Genomic DNA, 11,743 nt, shown 5'->3' with positions numbered 1-11,743 from the left:
TTCTTCAGAGTCCTTTCAGGTTCTGGATCAGCTTCAACAAGAATGCCTTTTTCTTTGCCCCTGCTCATAAGAAAGAGAAGAGAAAAAGAAAAGAAGAGGAATCCTCTATGTCACAGTAAAGAGGTTCCTTATTGTTAGTAGAAGAAGAAAAGAAGAGAAAAAAATTCGAACATAGATAGAAGAGGGGGTTCGAATTTGGTGAGTGATGTGAGGAAGAGATGTTAGTAGATGAATACATAAATAGAATAAGATGAGAGAGGGAGAAGATTTTCGAAAATAATTTTTTGAAAAAGAGTTAGTGATTTTCGAAAACAGTTTTTGAAAAAGGTTAGTAATTTTCGAAAATTAAGATTTAAAAATTGAAATAATTAGTTAATTAAAAAGAAATTTTGAAAAAGAGGGAGATATTTTCGAAAATTAGAGAGAGAGAGAGAGTTAGTTAGGTAGTTTTGAAAAAGATAAGAAACAAACAAAAAGTTAGTTAGTTAGTTGAAACAAATTTTGAAAAGATAAGAAGTTAGGAAGTTAGAAAAGATATTTTGAAATCACTTTTTTGAAAAAGGTAAGATAAGAAGATATTTTTGAAAAGATATGATAGAAATTAGTTTTTTTGAAAAAGATTTGATTTTTAAAATCTCAATTAATGACTTGATTCACAAGAAATCACAAGATATGATTCTAGAACTTAAAGTTTGAATCTTTCTTAAGTAAGTAACAAACTTGAAATTTTTGAATCAAAATATTAATTGATGATGTTATTTTCGAAAATATGATGTAAAATTAAGAAAAAGATTTTTGAAAAATATTTTTGAAATTTTCGAAAATAACTAAAAAAAATTGAAAAAAGATTTGATTTTTGAAAAAGATTTTGAAAAAGATAAGATTTTTTTAAAATTGAAATTTTGATTTGACTCATAAAAACAACTAGATTTTAAAAATTTTTGAAAAAGTCAAATCTAATTTTCGAGATTTTAAGAGAGAAACAGGGAAAGATATTTTTTTTATTTTTGAATTTTTATGATGAGAGAGAAAAACCAGAAAAATGATGCAATGCATGAAAGTTTTGGATCAAAACAATGAATGCATGCAAGAATGCTATGAATGTCAAGATGAACACCAAGAACACTATGAAGATCATGATGAACATCAAGAACACATTTTTGAAAAATTTTTAATGCAAAGAAAACATGCAAGACACCAAACTTAGAAATCTTTAATGCTTAGGCACTAAGAATTCAAGAATGCATATGAAAAACAAGAAAAGACACAAAACATGCAAATGCAAAGATCAAACAAGAAGACTTACCAAGAACAATTTGAAGATCATGAAGAACACTATGAATGCATGAATTTTTTCGAAAAATGCAAGATGAACATGCAATTGACACCAAACTTATAACATGACACATGACTCAAACAAGAAACATAAAAAATATTTTTGATTTTTATGATTTTCTGATTTTTTTGTATTTTCTTTTAATTTTTTTCGAAAATCATTTTTAAGAAAAATAACAATTCCAAAATTTTTAATATGAATTCCAGGAATCTTATGCTCTTTAGTCTAAAGCTCCAATCAAAGGGTCAGGCATGGCTTAATAGCCAGCCAAGCTTTAGTATGTAAATTACATCCACTGAGGTGATTAGTTGAAGACCAATCCCAAAGCAGTTTGGGTATGGCTTTACAGCCAGATAGGATTCAACATGTTTCATGAAACACTAGAATTCATTCTTACAAATTCTGAAAAAAAATATTTTTGAAAACATTTTTAAATTTTTTTTTTCGAAAACTGATGAGAAATTTTTTTTTTTGAAAGATTTTTGAAAAATTTTTGAAAATTAAAATAAAAAGAAAATTACCTAATCTGAGCAACAGGATGAACCGTCAGTTGTCTAAACTCGAACAATCCCCGGCAACGGCGCCAAAAACTTGGTATGCGAAATTGTTACTCAGGTTGTGAATTGTTGTTCGAAATTGATTCCCTGGCAATGGCACCAAAATGGATGCACAGAACCATGGTCTAAACATATCTTCACAACTTCGCATAACTAACCAGCAAGTGCACTGGGTCGTCCAAGTAATAAACCTTACGTGAGTAAGGGTCGATCCCACGGAGATTGTTGGTATGAAGCAAGCTATGGTCACCTTGTAAGTCTTAGTCAGGCGGATATAAAATAGTAATGGGGTTTTTGAAATTAATACTAGAATAAGGATAGAAACACTTATGTAAATCATTGGTGAGAATTTCAGATAAGCGTATGGAGATGCATTCGTTCCTCTGAACCTCTGCTTTCCTGCTGTCTTCATCCAATCAGTCTTACTCCTTTCCATGGCTGGCTTTATGCAAGGGCATCACCGTTGTCAGTGGCTACATCCCCTCCTCTTGTGAAAATGGTCCAAGATGCCCTGTCACGGCACGGCTAATCATCTGAGGTTCCCGATCATGCTGGATTAGGATTCACCCTCCTTTTGCGTCTGTCACTACGCCCAGCACTCGCGAGTTTGAAGCTCGTCACAGTCATTCAATCATTGAATCCTACTCGGAATACCACAGACAAGGTTTAGACTTTCCGAATTCTCTTGAATGCCTCCATCATTCTAGCTTACACCACGAAGATTCTGATTAAGAGATCTAAGAGATACTCATTCAATCTAATGTAGAACGGAAGTGGTTGTCAGGCACGCGTTCATAGGGAATGATGATGATTGTCACGTTCATCACATTCAGGTTGAAGTGCGAATGAATATCTTAGAAGCGAAATAAGATGAATTGAATAGAAAACAGTAGTACTTTGCATTAATCTTTGAGGAACAGCAGAGCTCCACACCTTAATCTATGGAGTGTAGAAACTCTACCGTTGAAGATACATAAGTGAAAGGCCCAGGCATGGCCGAATGGCTAGCCCCAAAATGTGATCTAAGATAGCATCCAACTAATCAAAGATATCTAATACAATAGTAAAAGGTCCTATTTATAATAAACTAGCTACTAGGGTTTACAGAAGTAAGTAATTGATGCATAAATCCACTTCCGGGGCCCACTTGGTGTGTGCTTGGGCTGAGCTTGAGTTTTGCACGTGTAGAGATCCTTCTTGGAGTTGAACGCCAGCTTTTGTGCCAGTTTGGGCATTGAACTCCACTTTGCAACTTGTTTCTGGCGCTGGACGCCAGAATTGGGCAGAGAGCTGGCGTTGAACGCCAGTTTGCGTCATCTAAACTTAGGCAAAGTATGGACTATTATATATTGCTGGAAAACCCTGGATGTCTACTTTCCAATGCAATTGGAAGCGCGCCATTTTGAGTTCTGTAGCTCCAGAAAATCCATTTTGAGTGTAGGGAGGTCAGAATCCAACAGCATCAGCAGTCCTTCTTCAACCTCTGAATCTGATTTTTGCTCAAGTCCCTTAATTTCAGCCAGAAAATACCTGAAATCACAGAAAAACACACAAACTCATAGTAAAGTCCAGAAATGTGAATTTAACATAAAAACCAATGAAAACATCCCTAAAAGTAACTAGATTCTACTAAAAACATACTAAAAACAATGCCAAAAAGCGTATAAATTATCCGCTCATCAGTGACGTACCTTGGGGGAGGGGTAGGACCCTCCCCATATATACCGTGTCAGAGGCGGGTCCCACAAAGGCAGACCCACCTTCTTCGAAGCTTCCTAATACAGCTGTAGTAGAGAGCTGTCAAGGACACGTGTCCGGGTCGGTGGTTGAGCGCCTCGCACCCGACCGTTCGGGTCGGGTGGCCTATGGGTCGGGTCGGCCCACGGAACGTTTGGGCCAGGCCGTAGCAGTGCCCCCAATGCGCCAGCAAGGATCCTGAGGGTCGTTGGTGGCGTGTTATGTCCTCTCTTGTGTGTTGTCGCTAGGTCGGCCTCTCGTGGAGTGGACGTGCCTCTTGCGCGCGTGTCTGTTTGTTGCTGGGGATAACCGTTCATTGTCTCATTCTTCGTGCTGAGCATTAAATGCTCATAATGAATTATTTCAAAACCCTACACGCAAAGACTGTTTTTCCCTTTATCTTTCGCGCTTCCTGAGTCAGTTTCTTAATCCCCCAGTTAGTTTCACATTTCGTTTTCACTTCATTTCCTTGCTCTTTCCATTTCCATCTTCTTCTATCTCAAATTTTCCACTGCTATTTCTGCATCCCTGTGCATTCGCTCCTTCTTGCTCCCTTTCGACTCGCTGCAATTGTCCTGGTAAGCGCTCGCCCCTCATTCTTTGTTTTGTGTTTATTTTACCTTCGTTGTCTATGCTCCTGTATGCATGTTGCTCTTCTGGCTTAACTTGTATGCTGGCTGATGATAGTGCTAGATAGGTGCATTAGGGGGGTTACCATTCCAGGGAATTAGTTTTTTAGGCTTTTACTTAGGATTTGCCTCAGCCATGCTTGATTTCGGCTAATGAATAGGCTAAATATAGTTTCTGGGTCTTTTTCAAGCTCCCGACCTCGTAGACTAACCGAGTGGTGCCCCCACTGTAGGTATGCCTTGTTTCGTCTCACGAGCTTCCTCCTCAAGCGCGGGTTATGACCGGTATGCTTGGGTGACTTCCGACGTGAAGGACTCCCCAAACCAGATGGGTGAGGAGGAGCTTACAGAGTTCCGTCAAGCCGAGTACTTGTGCGGCGGGACTGATGAGGAGGGCAACTACGATGTTTTCGTTCCTGCCCCCAACGAACAGTTATACGAACTCAACCTCCACTCCCCCCGAGTTGCTGACTGGGTTTGGTTCTACAAGGTAATGTTCACCCAATTGGGGGTTCGCATTCCTTTCTCTTCTTTTTAGATGGCGCTCCTTAACTGGATCTCCGTGGCGCCATCGCAATTGCATCCGAACAGTTGGGCTTCCATCTGCTATTTCGAGATGGTGTGTAAATACTTGGAGCTGCCGGTGTCAGTCAACTTTTTCTTTGTCTCTTCAACCTCATGAATCCTTCCAAAGAAGAGAAGGCGAGGAAAGGGTTCATGTCCTTCCGATCTGCCTAGGGTCAGAGGATTTTTGGCTTGTTCGAGGACTCGTACCATGGGTTTAAGGATAAGTATTTCAAGGTGCATCCAGTCAAAGGTCGCCATCCCTTCTGGCTGTCGTTAGAAGAGCAACGCCTCATCCCGACATATTGGAGTTTCGGGGCAAGGTCCAACACCTTTATTAAGGTGACCTACAAGGGGATGTCCGCTGTGGACAAAAAGATTGCCGACATGTTGTTGGCCATTTTTGGGAAAAACTACGTGAATTCCCACCTTCCTATGGGTGACCGGGAGGTCGCTAGAAATTATATTTGTAAGTAGCTTTAACTTGCATCTTTTGCATTATTGTTGCTTCGATTTGTTATGCCGATTTCACGACTAACCTGTTTTATTATTTTGTAGTGGGAATATCTGCCGACATGACAGGTCTTGAGAATTTGTATAATACTTTCCTAGCTGACAGCGATGAAGAGACGGTTGACTGGAAGCCAGAGGCCCTGCCTGAAAATAAGGAGAACCAAGCGGTGTCTCCACCCCATAATGTCGAGATGCCGGACCGCGATGCTGACGGGGAGCGTGTCTCTCCTGTTCGTGAGGAGGTGGTCGGTACTGGGGACTCGACCTCCGATCCACAAGTCGAAGAGGATGACTTGAAGGTTATCCACAACCCCAAGAGGCAGAAGTCGTCCTCCAGCCCTGAAGGAGCCCTCACCGTAATGAAGAGGAACTTTGATGCCGGGAACTTTATAGACTCCCAGCTGCTTCCCGGCACGAAGGAACATTTCCACGGCTCCGACCTTGCGGGGCAGGCGAGGTGGATGTACCGTACCCTCCTCTGTGGTGCTGCCACAGCTCGGAAGGCCGAGTTTGAGCTGTCAGGAATGCAGTCAATGCATAGGAAGCTCGAATCTGCTGCTAAGGCCAACAATCAATTCAAGACTCAAGTTGGAACGCTTCGGGAGCAGCTGTCCAAAGCAGAGGAGAAGCTTAAGGCTGCCGAGGAGAAGGCCACATCTGCTGAGGAAAAGTTGAAGATCTCTGATGCCACCGTTTCCCGGCTAACCGAGCGGGAGATGACTTTGGAGAGCTAGCTCAATGCTACGCAGGGCCGGGTGGTTGCTTTAGAGAAGGAACGTGATGTGGCCATCTCGTCGGCTAGGACTGCTCAAGCCGAAGCTGAAGAGTTTAAGAAGAAGTACAAAGATACCGTGAAGCAGGGGAAGAGTGCGATCCTGATAACTGAAGAGGCCCTTAAGGCTCAAGTGAAAATCGTGGCTCCTGACTTCGACACCTCGGCAATCGAGGTTTTCAAAACAATCAAAGACGGCAAGATTATCGATATGCCGAAGAAGTGATCTCTGTACTCTTGCATGGAGTTTGTAATTTTGTTGTGGAACTTGTTGCGCTGCTTGATGAACTTGTAGAACTTGTAACTTTTAATACACTTTGATAGTCGCTTGGTCGGCATATGTTTACCGTCTTTTTCCGCTTATTCAACAGTGCGTTTTTGTTCTATTTTGTTACCGTTTTGTTGGTATTGGCTCGTCGCTCGTGTTTGTTTACCATTGTGTTGGTAATTTTGACGAAGCCAAGTCGTGGCTTCACTATCATTGTAGCTGTTTGTTATGGCGTTAACTTAGTCGGTTCCCGGGGTGATCAATCCCGGGGTACCGTGTCGATGTCCCGTTTGACATGTATTGTAAGAAATTTGTTGTCATGGGATGTATAAATGGGGAAGAGTAAATTTAACAAGTGAACATTAATCGATAGTTGAACAAGTCTATTGCAATGATAAGTATTTAACAGAGGTAAATTCTTTGATGGTAAAGGGGAACCCGAGTATTACTGAGCTCGTCATATCGCCTACTCGGTGTGTCTGAACTAAGAATAAAACCTTCTTAAGTTACCTGCATTCCATGTTCTCGGGACTTCCTTGCCATCAAGCATCTCCAATTTGTAGGCGCCATTGCCAATCACTTCTTTGACCCTGTAGAGGCCTTCCCAGTTTGCCGCCAGCTTACCTTCCCCTTGAGTCGGCAGCCCGATGTCGTTGCACCGCAGGACGAGGTCATTTTGTTCAAATTCTCTCCTGAATACTTTGGTGTTGTAGCGCATGGTCATTCTTTGCTTTAGTGCTACCTCTGACAAATGGGCCATCTCTCTAGCCTCATCTACTAGGTCCTTCTCTACAGCTTCCTCCACTCCCTCCAAAAGTAATCGTGGGCTCGGCTCGCCGACCTCAACGGGTATCATAGCATCAACCCCATACGTAGGCGGAAAGGGGTTTCTCATGTGGACGATTGCTCGGTCGTTCGGTAAGACCAGAGAACTGAGGCGAGTTCGTCAGCCCATGCACCCTTTTTATTATCCAGCCGCTTCTTGAGGCCTAGCAAGATGACCTTGTTTGCGGCCTCAACTTGGCCGTTCGTCTGAGGATGTTCTATAGATGAGAACTTTTGCTTTACGCCCAAACCGGCGAGGAACTCTATGAACTTCTTGTCAGTGAACTGCGTCCTGTTATCAGAGATAACGACTTCCGAGATGCCGAATCGAGTTATCACCTGTCTCCACAAAACTTTCGACAATTGGATGAGGATATACTGGCCATCGGCTCAGCCTCTATCCACTTGGTATAGTAGTCGATAGTGACTATGAGATGCTTGACTTGCCCCGGACCAACCGGGAAGGGTCCCAAGAGGTCGACTCCCCACTGTGAGAAAGGTCGGGAAAACGTCAACAAGCTTAACTCGGAAGCCGGCGCCTTATAGAAATTGGCGTTCTCCTGGCACTTGACGCATTTCCTTACGAATTTTTTGGAGTCCCTCATCATTGATGGCTAGTAATAACCGGCTCTGATGAGCTTTTTTGCTAGGGCTTTGCCCCCGATGTGATGACCGCAGCACCCCTTATGGACCTCTCTAAGCACATAGTCCGTTTGGTCAGGGTAGGCACTTTAGCAAAGGTTGGCTGAGTCCCTTTCTAAACAACTACCCTTGTATGGTCGCGTATTTGGCCGCCTCCCTTCTCAATGCTTTGGCCGCCTTCTCGTTGTCGGGAAGCTTGCCGCTTTCCAAAAAGTCAGTGATCGGGTCCATCCAGGAGGGATTTATTTTTATCAAGTGGAGGGTGACTGCTGGTGCCTTTATCAAACCCTGAATGAGAGACTGGTTGCCGGCCCCTGGTTTTGTGCTTGCTAGCTTGGACAGGAGGTCCGCCCGTGTGTTCCTTTCTCTCGGAACGTGTTGGATCGTGACCTCCTCAGATTGTTTGCTCAACTCTTTAGCCTTCTCCAGATATTTCTGTAACAAGGAGTCTCTGGCTTGGTAGGTCCCGTTGACTTGAGAAGTAACGACCTGCGAGTCACTGCATACTTCTAGCCTGGTAGCGCCGACTTCCCGTGCTAAGGTTAAGCCACCCAGAAAGGCCTCGTACTCTGCTTGATTGTTTGATACTGGGAACTCGAACTTGATCGACTGTTCGTATATGACTCCAGCAGGGCTCTCCAGGATGATCCCGGCACCTCCGAACATCTGGTTGGAGGCCCCGTCTACGTGGAGCCTCTACCGTATACTCGTCATCTCGGTTGGGTCCCTTGTTACTTCTACCAAGAAATCGGCCATGGCCTGCGCCTTAATCGCATGCCTGGGCTCATATTGCAAGTCGTACTGTGACAGCTCGATGGCCCAAGTCATCATTCTTCCCGCTAAGTCGGGTTTCTGCAGTATCTGGCGGATTCCCTGGTCTGTCCTCACGACCACCTGATGACCTTGGAAGTACTGTCGTAATATACGGGAAGAGGTCAGGAGTGCGAGTGCCAACTTTTCTAATTTACTGTATCTCAACTCTGCTCCTTGCAGTGCTTTGCTCACGAAGTAAATTGGTTGTTGAACCTTCTCTTCTTCCCGCACCAAAACCGCCGCCATCGCTTCATCCGTTATGGCTAAATACAGGTAGAGCGGTTTTCCGACCTTGGGCTTCCCGAGAACGGGTGGTGTTGCGAGAATCTCTTTGAAATGTTTGAATGCTTCTTCGCACGCCGGGGTCCATTCAAATGCTATCCCCTTTTTCATAAGGTTGGAAAATGGTAGCGCCCTAGCAGCCGACGCTCCGAGGAACCGTGATAGTGTGGTGAGCCTCCCTGTCAACCTTTGGACGTCTTTAATGCATCACGGGCTCTTCATCTGGAGTATTGCTTCACATTTTTCCGGATTGGCCTCTACCCCTCTTTGGGTTATCATGAACCCCAAGAACTTTCTTGCTTCCATGGCGAAAGCACATTTAAGTAGGTTGAGCCTCATGCTGTGTTGTCGGAGGGAGGCGAATACGTTTTCCAGATCTCCTACGAGGTCATCAGGTCGGGTGGTCTTTACTAAGATATCATCGACGTATACTTCCACCGTTTTGCCTATGAGGTCGCTGAATATCTTATTCATCAACCTCTGGTAGGTGGCCCCTGCATTCTTCAGCCCAAACGACATTACCTTGTAGCAGTATGTTCCTCCGGGCGTTATGAACGCTGTCTTCTCCTCGTCTAGCCAGTGCATCGGTATCTGATTGTAGCCAGAATAAGCATCCATGAAGCTCAGATACCGATATCCTGCTGCCACGTTGACGAGCGCATTAATGTTGGGTAAGGGGTAGCAGTCCTTAGGGCACACTTTGTTGAGATCGAAGTAATCCACACACATCCTCCATTCTCCTCTGAGCCACCGGTTTGGCCTCCGCCTTGACGGCCAAGTGGTGTGACATGAGTTGGGGGTCTATCCCCGGCATGTCGGCTGGCGTCCAAGCAAACAGGTCGCCGTTAGCCCTGATCATTTCTATTAAGGTCTCCTTCAGGTCGTGTGGGAGGTTTCTGTTCACGAAGGTGAACTTCTCCTCTGTGTCGCCAACTCTGAATTTCTCTAAGTTCCCTTCCGGTTTGGGTCTGGGTTTGTCATCGACTCTAGCATCCAGTTCGGCAAGGAATACTCCCGATGCTTCCTTGGACTTCTTCCTTAATGAGAGACTGGCATTGTCGCAAACGACGGCCGTTTCCAAGTCTCCTTTTATAGATCCCACGGATCCGTCATCCACGATGAACTTCATTACCAACATCTTTGTACTGATCACTGCCCCGATATCATTGATGGTCTTCCGTCCTAGGATGATGTTGTAGGCCGTGGAGTCTCGCAGAACCACGAACTCAGCCATTACTGATCTTCGCCCCTGTCCTAGTCCTACGGATGTCGGCAGGGAGATTATCCCGTCTGGCTTGATGAAATGGTCGCCTAAGCCTACAACATAGTGCTAGTGGGTCTTTAAGTCGGAATCCCGTAGGCCCAAGGCATCGAACACATTGCGAAACATGATATTCGAGTCAGCCCCGGTGTCTACGAGAATCCACTTGATGAGGCCGGTTCCCACTCCGGCCGTGATGACCATGGGAGGCCTTTCCACGACCTCATCGAACCACTGGTCTTCCGGACCGAACGAGATGGGTGGAAACCTCTTAGAGCTTCGCGCGAAAGATGAGGAAACCACCAGGACTTTGGCGTCTTTCTTGTGTGCCGACTTCGACCATGGGGCTGCGTCTCTTGCTGTTACCACGTTCACTATGGTAAGGCCGTGTTCGTTGTCGTCCGGTTCATGACGTCGCTTCACTGCGCGGGTCTTGTCCTCTCCTTCACGGTCGCAATCTCGTTTCCTTGGTTCCCTGATGAGGTGGGAGAATTCGGCTAGTTTTCCGTCCCAGATAGCTTGTTCTAACGTGTCCTTCAGGTCGAAGCAATCCTGCGTCTTATGTCCATAGCCCTTATGATAATCACAATAGAGGATCTTGTTCCCCCCGGTTCGGTCCTTTAGAGTACGGGGCCTTGACAAAATTCCCTTCTCGGCTATCTGCTGATAAACTTCTATGATGGGGGCGATGAGGGGGGTGTAATTGGTGAACTTTCTAACCCAAGAAAATGGCCTGGATGTCTTTCCCGGACCGCCGTCTCTGGCGTGCTCCTTCTGCCTTTCTCCACCCCCGTGCTGCCGAGGTTGATTGTAGGAGGGCTGCCACTTGTTGGCAGCTACGACTTGACTGACTTCTTCATCGTTGATATATTCCCTGGCTACGCTTTGGATTTCCTGCATCGTCCACACCGGCTTCGTCGTGAGATGCTTCCTGAAGTCCTCATTCAAAAGTCCATTCGTCAAACATAGGCTAGCTACTGAATCAGTTAGCTCGTCGATCTCTAAGCACTCTTCGTTGAACCGGTCTAGATATTTTCTGGTCGGCTCGTCGGATTTCTGAGTCACCCCGAGTAAATTGATCGGGTGCTTTGCCTTTGCAATTCTGGTAGGAAATTGGGCCAGGAAAGTGCGGCTGATGTCCGAAAACCTGGCCACCGAGCCCTGGGGGAGGCTGTTAAACCACCTTATCGCAGGTCCCGCCAGAGTGACCGGGAAGGCGCGGCACCTCACTTCGTCTCCCTCTCCCTCCAGGTTCATCCTGGCCTCGAAGGTCGTAAGGTGCTCCTACAGGTCTTGGATTCCGTCGTACCTCATGTCCGTCAGCTTATCAAAGTGCTTTGGTAGCCGGACCTCGAGGATGGAACGATGAAACGGGGTTGCGCCCAATATCACGGGTCGCCACGTTCTCCTTGGTCTTCCCCCGTCGTCTTCCCGGTCTCGCTCCGTGGCGCGCCTTCTTTCCTGCCGGGTGTATATGATGGGGTCGTGGCGTCTTCTTGGGTGTCCTTCTTCCTCCCGGGCGCTCTCGGGTTCATATCGTGGGC

The 11,743-nt window shown here is 45.4% G+C and overlaps 1 protein-coding gene across 1 annotated transcript; it reads right to left on the bottom strand.

Moving 5' to 3' along the window:
* On the bottom strand, positions 10,269 to 11,456 carry LOC107615455. Its single transcript, XM_016317516.1, has one exon. It carries the CDS (start codon positions 11,454 to 11,456, stop codon positions 10,269 to 10,271), a length of 1,188 nt encoding a protein of 395 aa, XP_016173002.1.

The sequence above is a fragment of the Arachis ipaensis genome, chromosome B09, assembly GCF_000816755.2.
Source record: "Arachis ipaensis cultivar K30076 chromosome B09, Araip1.1, whole genome shotgun sequence".
NCBI lineage: Eukaryota > Viridiplantae > Streptophyta > Magnoliopsida > Fabales > Fabaceae > Arachis > Arachis ipaensis.
Note: the sequence above shows the minus strand (reverse complement) of the source record. Positions and strands in the feature narration are given on the sequence as shown.